The sequence below is a fragment of the Ranitomeya imitator genome, chromosome 5, assembly GCF_032444005.1.
Source record: "Ranitomeya imitator isolate aRanImi1 chromosome 5, aRanImi1.pri, whole genome shotgun sequence".
NCBI lineage: Eukaryota > Metazoa > Chordata > Amphibia > Anura > Dendrobatidae > Ranitomeya > Ranitomeya imitator.
Window position 1 is genome coordinate 4,277,343 of NC_091286.1, and position 18,162 is coordinate 4,295,504.

The 18,162-nt window shown below is 45.9% G+C and overlaps 1 protein-coding gene across 1 annotated transcript in view; it reads left to right on the forward strand.

Moving 5' to 3' along the window:
- The window catches only part of TTBK1 (tau tubulin kinase 1), a 155,362-nt gene that overhangs the window by 69,751 nt on the left and 67,449 nt on the right, over window positions 1–18,162 (forward strand). Inside the window, exon 2 of the mRNA XM_069768220.1 lies at window positions 8,806–8,964. Coding sequence (XP_069624321.1) covers window positions 8,857–8,964 — 108 coding nt within the window. The 5' untranslated portion in view covers window positions 8,806–8,856. The remainder of the gene's footprint in view (window positions 1–8,805; window positions 8,965–18,162) is intronic.

Sequence of the window (18,162 nt, forward strand, 5' to 3'; positions counted from 1 at the left end):
TGTCCCTCGATCTTCGAGGATAAGGCTGGTCAGTCCCTCGATCATTGAGGATAAGGCCGATATGTCCACCGAGCATCAAGGGATAAGCTAATCTGTCCCCCTAGCATCAAGGATAAGGTTGATCTGTCCCTTGATCATCAAGGATAAGGCAGATATATCCATTGATCAAGGATAAAGCTAATCTGTCGCCAGATCATCAAGGAGTAGGCCGCTCTATCACCCGATCATCAAGGATAAGGCCAATCTGTCTCCCAAATATCAAGGATAAGGCTGATCTGTACCCTGATCATCAAGGATAAGGCCAATCTGTCCCTCAATCTTCGAGGATAAAGCCGATCTGTCTCTCCATCTTCGAGGATAAGGCTGATTTGTCCCTCGATCTTCAAGGATAAGGCAGTTCTGTCCCCGATCATCAAAGATAAGGCCGATATGTCCCCGAGCATCAAGGGTTAAGCTAATCTGTCTCCTAGCATCAATGATAAGGTTGATCTGTGCCTTGATCATCAAGAATAAGGCAGATCTATCCATTGATCAATGATAAGGCCAATCTGTTGCCAGATCATCAAGGAGAAGGCCGCTCTATCACTCGATCATCAAGGGTAAGGCTGTTGTGTCTCCCGATGATCAAGGATAAGGCCAATATGTCCCACAATCAGCAAGGATCAAGCCGATCTGTCAACGATTCATCAACAAGGCAATTCTGTCCCAGATAATTGTGGAAAGGGTCAATCTGTATCCCTTGTATCCCTATCTTAGAGGATAAAGCTGATGTTCCCCCGATCTTTCGAGAATTTAGCCCATCTGTTACCATCTCATTGAGGAAATTGGAACCATATTGATGTAGAATATTTATAATTGGTGAGATCTGTACCTTTGAGAATTCACACATTACTAACGTGAAGAAAGCAAAGTGGTCGCTGGGTTTTCTATTGCCGTGATTCCATATTCTTTTCTTGATCTGGAGAAACCTTTACGAATAACAATAATTTCCTGTTAGTTACTGAGTTTTCATGCAACTATTAAGCATTGGTTAATGTCATATTTGTAATTCCTTGATTTGCTATTAAGTAGTAAAGCTGAGTGATCGTCCTTTTACATGAGGGCGTCCATCATTTTGGCCAAGGATGGTCTTTTAGTAGATTGCGTTCTATGAAATTTTCGTAGGTTAACTTGTACCATAGCAGGATCTGCTCTGCGTTGTCTGAAGCAGGAGAAACTATTGGGAGAACTCTGAGCTAAGCGAACACCTGCAGAATTGAGAGTGCAGCTCTGGATGTGACTATCAGATGATGATCAGAATCCATTACAAAGCTGTCATGAGATGGTTACACTGACCTGATTGACTCCTCGTAATAATGTACAGTGGGTTGGAATAGAGAAGGCACCATGTTACTGCTGTTTCTGGGAAGGGTTGTGATGGGCCATCTATTGGAAGGCTTCTGCTTGTGCGCTTAGCTCTGCTCTGGCCACGCTCGTGCATCACTTGCTTTTGACATTCTGCATGTACAGTTTACTCCTGTGTCTTATCATGTGTCTTGTCTTCCTCCCTTATTGTTCCCTGGATTTACTCTCATCTCAGTCCAGCCATGGCAAGAAGAGCACAGTAAGAATCATGTCTCTCGAAATGGAAAGGCTGTGGGGAAAGGGGTTTTTATGTACTAAAAAGTTCTGTGCAGAAAGGTGATTAGTTTGTAGACAGGTCATCAGTGTACACTATGGATTAGGAAGGAGGGTAGAGTCTGTGGCAGGGTCATTGGGGTTGGAAATGGGGTAGGGAGTAGGGTAGTGTCTGTAGAAAGCTCATCAATGTAGCATATGGGTTGGGGAGGAGGGTAGTGTGGGTAGAAGGGTCATCAGTTTACTCATTGCCGGTTTTACACAAAGTGGGGCCTGGGCAAAAGTTTAAAGTAGGACCCCAAATGCTCACATATTGCACCATCACACAGAAACATTTTGGTTATATTTACATGCAGTGAGTTCAGGACGCTAGACGAGCGTTATCGAGAATATTGAAGTCGTTCAACACTTGTTTCCCGGCCTCTTTACACCGGCTGAGGAACAATGATAGGGATAGAACAATCACTAATAGATCAATCTGTCCCCATACAGTATCAGTATCTGCAGTTTACACCGGCGATGTGCTACAGAGAACAATGATTTTTGTTCCAGCATAAACAATCCAATCACTCGATGAATAGGCAGCATTTTGATTGTTTAGTATAATACACCCCATAGTCCTCCACATTGTATAATTCACCCCATAGTCCTCCATATTGTATAATGCACACCCCATAGTCTTCCATATAGTATAGTGCACTCCTCATAGTCCTCCATATAGTATTGTACACCCCGTAGTCTCCCACATAGTAAAATGCACACCATAGTTCTCCATATTGTATAATGCACACCCCATAGTCCTCCATATAGTATTATACACTCCATAGTCTTCCACATAGTAAAATGCACACCATAGTCCTCCATATTGTATAATGCACACCCCATAGTCCTCCATATAGTATAATGCACTTCCCATAGTCCTTCATATAATATAATACACTCCCCATAGTCCTCCATATAATATAATACACTCCTCATTGTCCTCCATGCAGTATAATGTGCCTCATAGCTCTCCATATTGTACAATACACTCCCCATAGTCCTATATATAGTATAATGTGCCCCATAGCACTCCATATAGTATAATACACGCCCCATAGTCTTCCATATAGTATAATGCACTCCCCATAGAACTCCATATAGTATAATGCACACCCCATAGTTCTCCATACAGTGTAACGTACACCCTATAGTTCTCTATACAGTATAATACACCCCATAGTCCCCCATACAGTATAATGCACTCAGCATAGGCTTTCATATATTATAGTGCACAGCCCATATCCTCCCTATAGTATAATGCACTCTCCATAGTACTCAGTATCATATAATGCATCCCATAGTCCAACATATTGTATAATGCACCCCCATAGTCCTCCATATAGTAAATTGGACTCCCCATAGTATAATGCATCCCATAGTCCTTCATATAATATAATAGATTCTCCATAGTACTTTATACAGTATATTGCATGTCCTATATAGTACATATAGTATAATTCACTCCCCATAGTCCTTGGAGTATAAGGCAGTCCTACTATAGTATAATCAATGTTTAAAACAGAAGAAAAGGTACCACTCGCCCTCCGATTAAAACTTTATTTATTCAGTCATGTGGTAGCGGGTTCAGTTGGAGGAATGTGGGGGACTTTAGGAAAAGACAGCCGTTTCATGCTCAATGCGCTTCAACGGGTTTCATGCATCTGTATTTTGATGGTTGATGGTGGTTAGCTAAAAGACTTGTGGTACACAGCTGCTTCAGCCAAGGATTAAGTGCCAGCATTCTTCTGCTATAAATTCTCATAGTATAAGGCAGGACCCCTCAGAGTATAATGCAGCCACCCCATAAAGTATAGTGCAGCCACCCCATAGAGTATGATGTAGCCACTCCATAGAGTATAAAGCTGCATCCCTCATTGAGTATAATGCAGCCCCCTCATAGAATAATGCAGCCCCATTCATAGAGTATAATGTAGTTCCCTCATAGACCCCCTCATACAGTATAAAGCAGACCCCCTCCCTCAGAGTATAAAGCAGACCCTCTCATAAGGTATAAAGCAGACCCCCTCCCTCATACAGTATAATTCAGCCCCCCATAGAGTATAAAGCTGCCCCATTCATAGAGTATAATGCAGCCCCCTCATAAGGTATAAAGCAGACCCCATCATACAGTATAAAGCAGACTCCCTCCTTCATAGAGTATAATTCAGCCCCCCATAGAGTATAATGCAGCCCCATTCATATAGTATAATGTAGTTCCCTCATAGAGTATAATGCAGACCCCCTCCCTCACAGAGTATAATTCAGCCCCCCCGTAGAGTATAATGCGGCCACTGGCTACCTAGTCTGCCTGCCCCTAACGCCGGCCCTGAGCAGACTATATTGGTTAGGGAGAAAGGTAGTATCTGTAGAAAGGTCATCAGTTTTGCATATGGGTTAAGGAGAATTTTTTGTTTGTAGATGGTTGATCAGTGGGTTAGGGAAGAGGGCATTGTCTGTACAAGGGTCATCAGTATACGACAGGAGGGTAGTGTCTGTAGAAGGGTCATCAGTATACGACATGAGTTGGGCAGGAGGGTAGTGTCTGGAGAAGTCATCAGTTTAGGATATGGATTTAGGGAGGACAGCAGTGTCCGTAAAAGGGGCATCAATGTGCAGTATGGCTTAGAGACGAGGGTAGTGTCCTCTCATAGTCATCATAGTGTTGGATATGGCTTATGGAGGAGGGTAGTGTCTGCAGAAGAGTCATAGGTCTAGCATATGACTTGGAGAAGAGGCTCATCAGTGTAGGGTATAGGTCAAGGAGGACGTGAGTGTCTGTCTGTGTTGGATGTGAGTTAGGGAGGAGGGGAGTGTCTATAGAAAGGTCATCCATGTTGGATATCGGTTAGGGAGGAGGGTATGGTCTGTAAAAAGGTCGTTGTTGTTGGTTTTAGGTTATGGAGGATGGTAATGACTTTGGAATGGTCATCGGTGTAGGGTATGGGTTTGGAAGGAGGGTTGTGTCTGTTGAATGGTCATCAGTGCTTGGTGTGGGTTAGGGAGGAGGGCAGTATCCGTAAAATGGTCATCGGCTTTTGATATGGGATTCAGAAGAGGGTAGTGTCTGCCGAATGTCATCAGGGTACGGTATGGATTAGAGGGGAGGGTAGCATACAGTGGGGGTAATAAGTATTTGATCCCTTGTTGATTTTGTAAGTTTGCCCACTGACAAAGACATGAACAGTCTATAACTTTAAGGGTAGGTTAATTTTAACATTGAGAGATAGAATATCAAAAATAAAATCCAGAAAATCACATTTCTCACTGCAAAATACACATACATTTATATAATTTACACAATAAGTATTTGATCCCCTATCAACCAAGAGTTCTGACTCCTACAGACCAATTAGACGCTCCTAATCAACTCGTGACCTGCATTAACCCCTTCCGACATTGGGCGTACATTTACACTGATGTCGGACTCCCTCCCTTTGATGTGGGCTCCGTTGGTGAGCCCTGGTCTTTCCTGGCACATGTAAGCTGTTTTGAACAGCTGACATGTGCCCAGAACAGCCTCTGGTGGATTCACCATCCACCAGTGGCTATTAAACCGTGAAATGCCGCTGTCAAACTCTAACAGCGGTATTTAACTTGCGCTTCTGGCCATCAAGACGGAAATCCGCCCACTGGTGGCCCCTTCACGTGATCGCCGGTCACCGGTGGGTTGGCATAACAACCAGAGGTCTCCTTTAGACCTCTATGGTTGTCGCTGCCGGCTTGCTATTTGCGCCACCCTGTGGACGGCGCTCATAGCAGGTGAGCAATTCTGCTACATATAGGTGATCTGATCATCACCTCTATGTAGCAGAGCCGATCGAGTTGTGCCAGCTTCTAGTCTCCCAAAGTGGCTATTGAAGCATGCCAAAAGTAAAAAAAACAAAATGTTCTTAAAAATATAAAAAAAAAGTTACAAAAATATAAAAGTTCAAATCACCCCCCTTTCGCCTCATTCAAAATAAAACAATAAAAAAAAATTTCAAACCTACGCATATTTGGTATCTCCACATTCAGAATCGCCCGATCTGTCAATAAAAAAAGGATTAACTTGATCGCTAAAAGGCGTAGCGATAAAAAGTCAGAATTTCGTTTTTTTTGGTCGAAACATGCAATAACATGCAATGACGGGCGATCAAAAGATCGGATCTGCACCAAATGGTTTCACTAAAAACGTCAGCTCGGCATGCAAAATATAAGCCCTCACCCAACCCCAGATCCCGAAAAATGGAGACGCTGCGGGTGTCGGAAAATGGCACAATTTTTTTTTTTCTAACTAACATTGTAATTTTTTTTTTTTTTTTACCACTTAAAAATGAACTCGTACTAATCTGGAGAATCATAATGGCAGGTCAGTTTTAGCATTTAGTGAACCTAGTAAAAAAAAAGCAAAACAAAAGTGTGGGATTGAACTTTTTTTGCAATTTCACCGCACTTGGAATTTTTTCCCCGTTTTTAAGTACACGACAATGATCACCTGGATGATTCTTTGAGTGATTGGGAGAAGGTCCTGTGGTCAGATGAGACAAAAATTGAGCTCTTTGGCATTAACTCAACTCGCCGTGTTTGGAGGAAGAGAAATGCTGCATATGACCCAAAGGGCACCATCCCCACTGTCAAGCATGGAGGTGGAAACATTGTTTTGGGGATGTTTCTCTGCTAAGGGTACAGGACTAGTTCACTGCATTAATGGGAGAATGGATGGAGCCATGTACCGTAAAATCCTGAGTGACCACCTCCTTCCCTCCACCAGGACATTAAAAATGGGTCGTGGCTGGGTCTCCCAGCAAGACTATGACCCAAAACATACAGCCAAGACAACATAGGAGTGGCTCAAAAAGAAGAACATTAAGGTCATGGAGTGGCCTAGCCAGTCTCCAGACCTTCATCCCATAGAAAAGTTATGGAGAGAGTTGAAGCTTCAAGTTGCCAAGCGACCGCCTCAGAATCTTGATGATTTAGAGATTGATCTGCAAAGACGTTAGTGAAGGAGGGTAGTGTCTGTAGAATGGTCATCAGTGTATTATGTGGGTTAGTGAGGAGGGTAGTGTCTGTAGAATGGTCATCAGTGTATTATATGGGTTACTGAGGAGGGTAGTGTCTAGGATGGTCATCAGTGTATTATATGGGTTAGGGAGGAGGGCAGTGTCTGTAGAATGGTCATCAATATTGGATATGGGTTAGGTAGGAGGGTAGTGCCTGTAGAATTGTCATCCGTGTGGGATATGGATTAAGGAGGAGGCTACTGTCTGTAGCATGGTCATCAGTGTATTATATGGGTTAATGAGGAGGGTAGTGTCTGTAGAAGCATCATCATTGTTGGATATTGGTTAGGGAGGAGGGTAGTGTCTGTAGAATGGTCATCAATATGGAATATGGGTTAGGTAGGGGGGTACCTCCTGTAGAATGGTCACAAGTATGGGATATGGGTTACGGAGGAGGGCAGTGTCTGTAGAATGGTCATCAATATGGAATATGGGTTAGGTAGGGGGGTACCTCCTGTAGAATGGTCACAAGTATGGGATATGGGTTACGGAGGAGGGCAGTGTCTGTAGAATGGTCATCAGTATGGGATATGGATTAGTGAGGAGGGTAGTGTCTGTAGAATGGTCATCAGTATGGGATATGGATTAGTGAGGAGGGTAGTGTCTGTAGAATGGTGATCAGTGTGGGATATGGGTTAGGGAGGAGGGCAATGTCTGTAGAATGGTCATCAGTATGGGATATGGATTAGGGTAGGGAGGAGGGCAGTGTCTGTAGAATGGTCATCAGTATGGGATATGGGTTAGGGAGGAGGGCAGTGTCTGTAGAATGGTCATCAGTGTGGGATATGGGTTAGGGAGGAGGGCAGTGTCTGTAGAATGGTCATCAGGGATATGGGTTAGGGAGGAGGGCAGTGTCTGTAGAATGGTCATCAGTATGGGATATGGGTTACGGAGGAGGGCAGTGTCTGTAGAATGGTCATCAGTGTGGGATATGGATTAGTGAGGAGGGTAGTGTCTGTAGAATGGTGATCAGTATGGGATATGGATTAGGGAGGAGGGCAGTGTCTGTAGAATGGTCATCAGGGATATGGATTAGTGAGGAGGGCAGTGTCTGTAGAATGGTGATCAGTATGGGATATGGGTTAGGGAGGAGGGCAATGTCTGTAGAATGGTCATCAGTATGGGATATGGATTAGGGTAGGGAGGAGGGCAGTGTCTGTAGAATGGTCATCCGTGTGGGATATGGGTTAGGGAGGAGGGCAGTGTCTGTAGAATGGTCATCAGTATGGGATGTGGGTGCCTTGGCCACACTGACTGGACCAAGGTGACCATGTCTGCCCGGTCAGACAGATGGTGCTGCACTTTCGACCTGGAATGATGTGAGTCTTGATGGTGTAGTTTGGGTGTGCGCCCTTTTACATCTGTGCTTATGACGTGAGCTTTTTTTCGTGCCCCAACCTGCAGCCTCCGGGACCGGGATAACCCCGTGCTCCAGGACAGCGCTTCATTTCACTCTTCTCCATCTTTGTCTGCAGCTTCTGTCACCCAGCGTTCGGCATCTGAGCACAGTACAGACGGAACCATTATGTCCTTCACTATGATTTGATGTGCAGAACATTGGTGTGCCGGAGCTGGATATTCCCACGCCTTGTTTACTGTCCCCTTAGGTGCTAACACACGCACTAGGACCTATATTCCGTGCTGTTTTCTGAGCCTTTGGGTGTCTTATGTGGGAGAGGACCATCTGCACTTTTGCTATGTATTCATCCCTTGGATATCCACTGATGACTCTGAAGGCATCTGGTTGCCACCGCTCTCCTGCATCTGACTGTTTCTAAATGGCTGGGCTCATCCGAACACTTTTCTCTCACTATCGCTGCCGTCAGCAGGAATCTGACATCTGTCTCCGAGTCCAGCACGAGAGGCTGAGCCCCAGGGGATCAGGACAGGCCCAGAATAGCTGAGCCCAGCTCGGATACGCACGTTCTGCAGCATTTGGGTGTTTACTCATAATGAGAATTATCCTCTTGTAATTGGCTGTGCACTGTAGTGTGCGCCCGGCGTGGTCCACCGGTGTGGGTTATATATTATTGATTATTGTGACTGCAGACCAGATCCTGTCATGTGGATTATCACATCTTTATCCTGTTTTATCTTCCCACAGGTCAATGTCTCTATTAGGTCTGGGGCTGGGCGAATCCTGTCTGGGTGGCCCATGCAGTGCTTAGCTGCGGTGATCAGGGACGACGGAAACATGAGTGGTGGAGCCGAACAAGTAGACATCCTGCCAGTCAGTTACGTGGTGAAAGACCGCTGGAAAGTGGTAAGAAGGCTACACGGACTGTGCTGGTACCCCGTCCTAACCTGCGGTATGCTGGTGAAGATGTTGAAGAAGAAGCCTGTAGAGTATCTGGTGTATGTTGTGCTAGTGTAGAATATGGGGAGTATAATGTGTTTACTGGTGTAGACACTGGAATGAAAATGTCTGGTGTTTCACCGTGGGTGGATTTGATTTAAATCTAACTGATTTAAATCACGATTTAAATCACTAGTCAGTAAGGCTTGATTTAAATCAGTGATTTAAATCTAAGTTTCTACCTAACTGAATTTGACTCTGCAGAGATCCCAGCCTCTTCTTCACGGCAAAAATGTTACAACATGAACAGAGTTGAGAAAAAGACCTTAATCCTATTGTTCTACAAACCTATGAATACAGAATCAACCCCTTCAGTGCCAAGTCCAAGAAGTTAGATAATATGTTTCTGATTGTTTGGAGTGGAATAGATCTGCACAACACAAGAAGAATGTGAATCTAAGTGTGAGGAGGAGGAAGGGCAAGCAGACAAGAAAATGAAAGTGAAACTTTGAGCACAATACTGCAGCATAGCCACAGACAGACAAGTCTGGATCTGTTTGTGTGTACGATCTGAGGTTTATTACATTCTTTGTCTCTCATCTTTGACTCCTCTTCATCACCGCACTTCTCATGATGTTGCCTCATTCGCGCCACCAGGCCTTGCATCTTTGTTGCATCGTTTGCATTTTGCAAGCATGCCTGCCTTACCGATAGGCGAAGGAGCTTCATTAAAATATTCCCAAACTGGGTCTCTTTTACGGCCTGCTGCCATTATAAGAAAAGAATGTAATAAACCTCAGATCGTACACACAAACAGATCCAGACTTGTCTGTCTGTGGCTATGCTGCAGTATTGTGCTCAAAGTTTCACTTTCATTTTCTTGTCTGCTTGCCCTTCCTCCTCCTCACACTTAGATTCACATTCTTCTTGTGTTGTGCAGATCTATTCCACTCCAAACAATCAGAAACATATTGTCTAACTTCTTGGACTTGGCACTGAAGGGGTTGATTCTGTATTCATAGGTTTGTAGAACAATAGGATTAAGGTCTTTTTCTCAACTCTGTTCATGTTGTAACATTTTTGCCGTGAAGAAGAGGCTGGGACCTCTGCGGAGTCAAATTCAGTTTTGAGAACTGCGTAAGTAAAGCGAGCGTCTGTGATAATATAGGAGAGAAACTGCCCACTAATCCTACAGAAACCTCTGGAAGAGCATGGCATTGTGAATGTTGCACATATACAGCCTTTATTCTACGGAGTTAAACAACTCAGCTTTATCTCATGATGGAAGAACCTTTTGGATGGTAAAATATTTTCCTCAAAAAGCAGTTTATTGAAAAAAATCCGATTTAAATAAAAAAAAAAAATACGATTTAAATAAAAAAATCCGATTTTTTTTTTTTTTGTTTATTTTTTTATTTTATTATTTTTAAAAAAAAAAACATTGATTTTTATCCACCCTCACGTGTTTGTGTAGACACCGTGCTGAGAACGTCTGATGTGTTAGAGCGGACACTATGGTGAAAAACTTGTGTGTTGATATAGTAGACATTCTCACCATCATATGTATATTTGTGTAGACACCGTGGTAAGACCTTCTGATGTGTTGGTGCAGACACCAGGGTGAGAGCATCTCGTGGGTTGATGTGGACACCATGGTGAACGTCTGATTTGCTGGTGTACATACTGTGGTGATAATAATGTCTGGTGTGTTTGTTTAGACTCCACAGTGACAACTTCAGCTGTGTTGGTGTAGACACCATGTTGAGAACGTCTGGTGGGTTGATGTGGACACCATGGTGAGAACATGTGGTATGTTGGTGTAGGTCCCATGGTGATAATGTCTGGTGTGTTGGTTTAGACTCCACGGTGAGAACGTCAGCTGTATTGTTGTTCACACCGTGGTGAGAGCAATGTCTGGTGTGCCAATATTGACACCATGGTGAAAATGCCTGATGGGTTGGTGTAGACATCGTGGTGAGAATAACATGTGGTATGTTGGTGTAGATACCATGGTGAGAATAAGATCTGCTGTGTTGGTATAGACTACATGGTGAGAATGTCTGGTCTGTTGCTGTAGATGCCATGGTGAGAACATCTGATGGATTGGTGTACATACCTCGGTGATAACGTCTTTGTTGGTATAGACATGCTGATGAGAATGTCTTGTGTGTTTCTTTAGATGCCATGGTGAGAACGTCTAGTGAACTGGTGTAGACACCATGGGGATAATGTTTGGTGTTGGTGTAGACACTATAGTGAGAACGTCTGATGTATTGGTGTTGACTAGAGTTGAGCGAATTTGTTCGGGTTCCCTCTTATTCAGCAAGCTTTTTGTTGGGCTCTCCATGCATGTGCTGTAACTGTGACACAGCCGCGACACATGCAGCTGCGGTGCCGATCAGCCAGCACGATCCAGGAAGCCGGGTTCCCTCTGCAGCTTATTCGGTAAGCGCTATAGCTTGCCGAATAAGAGGAAACTTAAACAAATTCACTCTACTCTAGTGTTGACACTAGGGTTGAGCGAAACGGATCGGACAAATTCAAAAATCGCCGACTTTCGGCAAAGTCGGGTTTCATGAAACCCGATCCTAGTGTGGGATCGGCCATGAGGTCAGCGATCTTCGTGCCAAAGTCGCGTTTCGTATGACGTGTTCAGCGGCGTTTTTCAGCCAATGAAGGAGGATGCAGAGTGTGGGCAGCGTGATGACATAGGTCTCGGTCCCCACCATCTTAGAGAAGAGCATTACAGTGATTGGCTTGCTTTCTGCGGCGTCACAGGGGCTATAAAGGGGCGTGCACGCCGACCGCCATCTTATTTCTGCCGATCGTAGCATAGGGAGAGGTTGCTGCCGCTTCGTCAGAAGCAGCGATAGCGTTAAGCAGGGTCCATTAACCCCCAAACTGCTTGTGCTGTAGCGATTTCCACTGTCCAACACCACCTTTTCTTTGCAGGGACAGTGGAGTTTATATTTTTGTGCATCAGCTCTGTAGCTTATTACGCTGCCTTATAAGGCTCCCTGATAGCTGCATTGCTGTGTGTACACCACTGTGCAAACCAACTGCTTTTTTAAAAGCAAAAATCCTGTTGCTCCTTTCTGCACAGTTCTCTTGTTTATTTGTCCACACTTTTGTGTGCAGCAGTCCTTTTTATTGCTGCCATATTTGTCCTGAGATCATTGTAGGGAGATTGAAATTGTACTACAGCCTTTGTATTTTTTCATATATCTTCCAGCCACTTTCTGCCACTTACATTGTGGTGTTTTATACACAGGGCCTGAGTTTTGGTTTAGTTTCCATCCCAAAAAAGGGAGATTCAAATTATCACAAAGTGGATATACTTCTGTCCTGTTAGTTTGGAGTATGTCAGCCAGCCACTTTCTGCCACTTAGATTGTGTTGTTTTATGCACACAGCCTGAGTTTTGGTTCAGTCTCCCCAAAAAAAAAGGGAGATTTAAAATCTCAACACGTTTATATACACCTTCTACCTTGTTTTACAGTACCATATAACAGTTGTTATTTTGGTTAGATTTTCCAAAAAATGAGGAAGTCAGGTGGAAGAGGCCGTGGGCGGCGGTTGCGAGCTGGTACTGATGGTGGTGGTGGTGTATCTGGTGGTAGTGGCAAAAGCACAATAGCACCTAAGGCTGGAGGTGTTGAGCCAGCCTCATCATCTGGCTACACAAGACCTCGAAGGCTCCCTTATCTGGGAGTAGGAAAACCGCTTTTAAAGCCGGAGAAGCAGGAAAAAGTTTTGGCTTACCTTGCTGACTCAGCCTCTAGGTCTTTCGCCTCCTCTTCAGAAAGTTCAAATTATAAAAGCAGCGCGTCGTCAGTGAATGTTCCCGGTCAGGAACAAGACGTTTCCTTGTGTACTTCACCCAAACCAAAAGTGAAGGATGCGTTAGGCGACACTACAGGTTACTCCATGGAGCTCTTTACACATACCGTGCCTGGGTTAGAACGGGAAATTGTTAACTGTCCATTACAAGATGAATCGGACATGGAGTAAACGGATGCACAGCCACAACTAGATTATAATGCTGTTCCATTGACTCAGATCACTACATTGCCCTCGCAGTGTACTGAGCCAGAATCTGACCCTGAGGAGACTATGGTGCCCCATCACGAACGCTACAGCACCTTACACGGTGACACAGAGGAAGGTGCACATGACATTGAAGAGGAGGTGATAGATGACCCAGTTGTTGACCCAGATTGGCAGCCATTGGGGGAACAGGGTGCCGCTGGCAGTAGCTCTGAAGCGGAGGAGGATGATCCGCAGCAGCCATCTACATCGCAACAGCTTTCATCTGGCAGGCCCGTATTAGGCCAAAAACGTTTGTCAAAAACACTTTTAGGATAGCGTGGCCATCCGGTGAAAGGAGAACAGCGTGCAAAGCCTGAAAAGGTATTCCATAGTAGGAAGAGTGCAGTGTGGGAATTTTTTATCCAAGATCCGAATGATCAGTCCAAAGTTATATGTAAGAAATGTTCAAAGACCTTTAGCAGAAGGAAGAATCTCCAAAGTTTAAATACAACGTGCATGCTTAGACATTTAACCAGCATGCACTTGCAAGCCTGGACTAACTACCAAACGTCCCGTACCGTTGGTGCACCTGCTCAGAATGAAGGTAGTCAGCAACGCAACATTGCTTCTCTCAATGTAAGCCCACCGGTTAGGACACCACCAGCAGCAAATGTGGAGGTATCGTTGCAAGGCCAAAGCAGTCAGGGATTCACAGGGTTTTTGGTAGGAAACACTGTACGTAGGCCAACATCAAGAATACCATCACCAACCCTCTCTCAATCCGCCATGTCCACAACCCCCACCACTAGTTCCACCATATGCAGCTCTCCAGTCCAGCTCACCCTACAAGAGACTCTCATTAGGAAAAGTACTCATCCTCTCATCCGCGTACACAGGGTTTGAACGCCCACATTGCTATACTAATCTCGTTAGAGATGATGCCCTACCGGTTGGTTGAAAGCAAAGCTTTCAAAGACCTGATGGCTTATGCAGTACCACGCTATGACCTACCCAGTCGACACTTCTTTGCAAGAAAAGCCATCCCAGCCCTCCACCAGCATGTCAAAGACCGCATTGTCCATGCACTGAGACAATCAGTCAGTGGAAAGGTGCACCTCACAGCAGATGCGTGGACCAATATGCATGGCTAGGGATGTTACGTGTCCATCACGGCGCACTGGGTTAATGTGGTGGATGCCGGGTCCACAGGGGACAGCCATAGTGGGACAGTTCTGCCTAGCCCATGGTCTAGGAAACAGTTGGCTGTAGGCGTTCCTCCTCCTCCTCGTCCTCGTCCTCGTCCTCGTCCTCCTCCTTGTCCTCGTCCACAGAGCGCAGTTGCCCGACCACTCCATCCGCAGCTGCCAGTGTTGCACACGGGGTGTCCCTTTATCGAACAGCTAGTGGTAAGTGTCAGCAGGCTGTATTGGCAATGAAGTGTTTGGGCGACAACAGACAAACCGCGGAAGTACTGGCCGAGTACTTGCAGCAACAAACTCAGTCATGGCTGGGCAGTGTACATCTTGAGGTAGGCAAGGTAGTCAGTGATAACGGAAGGAATTTTATGGCTGCCATAGCCCTTTCAGAACTGAAACACATACCTTGCCTGGCTCACACCTTGAACCTGGTGGTGCAGTGCTTCTTAAAAAATTATCCGGAGTTACCAGTCCTGCTCCTGAAGGTGCGAAGACTTTGCTCGCACATCCGCCGTTCGCCCGTACACTCCAGCCGTATGCTGAACCATCAGCGATCGCTGAATCTCCCCCAGCACCGCCTAATAATCGACGTTGCAACAAGGTGGAACTCCACACTGCACATGCTTCAGAGGCTGTGCGAACAGAGGCCTACTGTAATTTATTTGGGAGGGTACACATACACGGGCAGGCAGTTGGATGGCAGACATGGAGTTGTCTGGTGTTCAGTGGTCGAGGCTACAAGACCTGTGTCAAGTCCTTCACTGTTTTGAAGGAATGCACACGGCTGGTAAGTGCAGACGACGCCATCATAAGGATGAGCATCCCACTAATGCGTCTGCTGATGCAAAGTTTGACGCACATAAAGGAGCTGGCGTCTGCAGCCGAGGAGGAGGGAAGCCTTGATGACAGTCAGCCATTGTCTGCTCAGGGAACTCTCCTGGACGAGGTGGTGGATGAAGAGGAGGAGGAGGAGGATGATGGGGCTGAATATTTATGGGAGGAGGATGCTTCTCAGGGGGCAATACAAACTGGTGGTGTTGCAAGGTCAGCTACAGGGTTTTTGCGGGACACAACTGATGTTGATTTGCAAGAAAGTGCTCCTCAACCCAGCACAAGCAGTGAATTGACACCTGGAACATTGGCCCACAAGGTTGATTATGCCTTGCGTATCATAAAAAGGGAACCCCGCATTCTAAAAAATGATGACCGATGACGATTACTGGTTGGCCTGCCTCCTGGATCCACGATACAAAGGCAAATTACAAAATATCATGTCACATGAGAACCCTGAGCAAATATTGGCCACCAAACAAGCAACTCTTGTAGACCGTTTGGTTCAGGCATTCCCAGCACACAGCGACGGTGATGGTCGTCACATGAGCCGTAGGGGGCAACAGGGCAGAGGTGTTAGAGGTGCACAAATCAGAAGTGGCGTTGGACAGAGGGGTTTTACGACAAGGTTGTGGAGTATTTTCACAATGACCGCAGACAGGACAGGTACTGCTGCATCGATTCAAAGTGACAGGAGACAACATTTGTCCAGTATGGTTACTAACTATTTTTCCGCCCTTATCGATGTTCTCCCTCAACCGTCATTCCCCTTTGATTACTGGGCATCTAAATTAGACACCTGGCCTGAATTGGCAGAATATGCATTACAGAACATCTCTTGCCCAGCAGCTAGTGTGCTATTAGAAAGAGTCTTCAGTGCTGCTGGTTCAATACTGACCGAAAAAAGGACACGTCTGGCTACCCAAAATGTTGATGATCTAACCTTCATTAAAATGAACCACTCATGGATTTCTAATTATTTTGCCCCACCTTCTCCTGCTGACACGTAGCTTGCCTGAAAAATGTCTTGCTTTTGGCCTCCTGTTACTGACTGCTCAAATTCCTCCATTTGCAGCTGCTGAATGTCCACCATAGGCCATTTTTATACCTCCCTAAATGGTGTGACTCCCCCCACAGGGCCGTGGTCACCACCTGGCGCAAGCACCCGTGCGAGTGCCGTTTGCCTGGACAGGTGGGTGTCCCCACTCTTGGGCGACGGCACTGGCACAGGGTCCCTCATAGTATAATGAAGTGTCTCTGATGGTGGTGGTGCACAACCAACGTCAGACACACCGTCGTAATATGAGGGGCCCTGTGCCAGTACCACCGCCCACGAGAGAGTGTCCCCCCAGCTCGAACAGCGCTCTACCACTTGCAATACTTACCTCTCCCTGCTCCACCACTGTGTAGTCTGTGCTGTTAAATCCTTCAATGGCACCGCCAATACAAAATTGTTGAAATGATAGTTAAAATATACAGGGGCCCTGGTCTCCATTTAGACCAGTTAATACTTTGTCCCAACTACCACTGTCTGCTACTCAGCAGAGGAGCCCACCCCAATACCTAGCAATGCCGCCAGTTTAGTCCTGTTACCAATTTTGAACTGCATTTAGCCCACTTTATTATTTGGGCCTATATCTGTGTTTCCTCCTCATCCTGCCCATTGCCCAGCCACTGCTAGATGAGTCTGCTGGTACATTGACCCAGACCACTACATTCCCCGTGCACTCTACACAGCCAGAATCTGACCCTGCTGAAAGTGAGGTTCCCCTTCCCGCATACCATACCACCTTACATGGGGACAAAGAGGAAGGTGCAGATGAAAGTGCAGGTTCCTTCATCAGATGGGGGGGCATACTCGTTGGCGATGTCACTGGCACAGGGCCCCTCATAGTTCGCAAAAGTGTCTCTGGCAGTGGGAGGCGCGAGGGCAATGTAGTGATTGGAGTCAATGGAACAGCATTATAATCTAGCTGTGGCTGTGCATCTGTGCACTCCATGTCCGATTCATCTTGTAATGGGCAGTTAACAATTTCCCTCTCTAACCCAGGCACGGTATGTGTAAAGAGCTCCATGGAGTAACCTGTTGTGTCGCCTGACGCATCCTTCACTTTTGGTTTGGGTGAAGGCCACAAGGAAGCGACTTGTTCCTGACTGGGAACATCCACTGACGACTCGCTGCTTTTAGATTTGGAACATTCTGAAGAGGAGGCGAAAGAGCTAGAGGCTGAGTCAGCAAGGAAAGCCAAAACTTTTTCCTGCTGCTCCGGCTTTAAAAGCCATTTTCCTACTCCCAGATAAGGGAGCCTTCGAGGCCTTGTGTAGCCAGACGATGACACTGGCTCAACACCTCGAGCCTTAACCTAGGTTCAGATTGCGTTAATGGGACCGCGCTAACGAACAGCGTTGCACGGCGAAATTAACGCCGTGCAACGCGTCCGTTAGCGCGCCCATTGGCAGCAATGGGAACACTCATCGCTAGCGCATGCCATTTTCGGCACGCGCTAGCGATGTGCCGGTGTTTTGTGACGTGCCTAGGACGCTGCTTGCAGCGTCCGCCGCGCGCCTGAGGTCCGTTCCCCGCTCTCGCAGATCGGGGATCTGCGAGAGCCGGGACGTTAAACACGACCCCGAAAAAGACATTGCGTTAGCGCAATCCGCTAGCGCTTAGCGCTAAACGGATTGCCCTAACGCAATCTAAACCTAGCCTTAGGTGCTATTGTGCTTTTGCCACTACCACCAGATGCTCCACCACCATCATCAGTACCAGCTGGTAACCACCGCCCATGGGCTCTTCCACCAGACTTCCTCATTTTTTGGAAAATCTAACAAAAATAACAATCGTTATATGGTACTGTAAAACAAGGTAGAAGGTGTATATAAACTTGTTGAGAATTTAAATCTCCCTTTTTTTTTGGGGGGGGGGGAGGGAGACTGAACCAAAACTCAGGCCCTGTGTATATAACAACGCAATCTAAGTGGCAGAAAGTGGCTGGAAGATATATGAAAAAATACAAGGACTGTAGTACAATTTCAATCTCCCTACAATGATCTCAGGACAAGTATGACCGCAATAAAAAGGACTGCTGCACACAAGTGTGGACAAATAA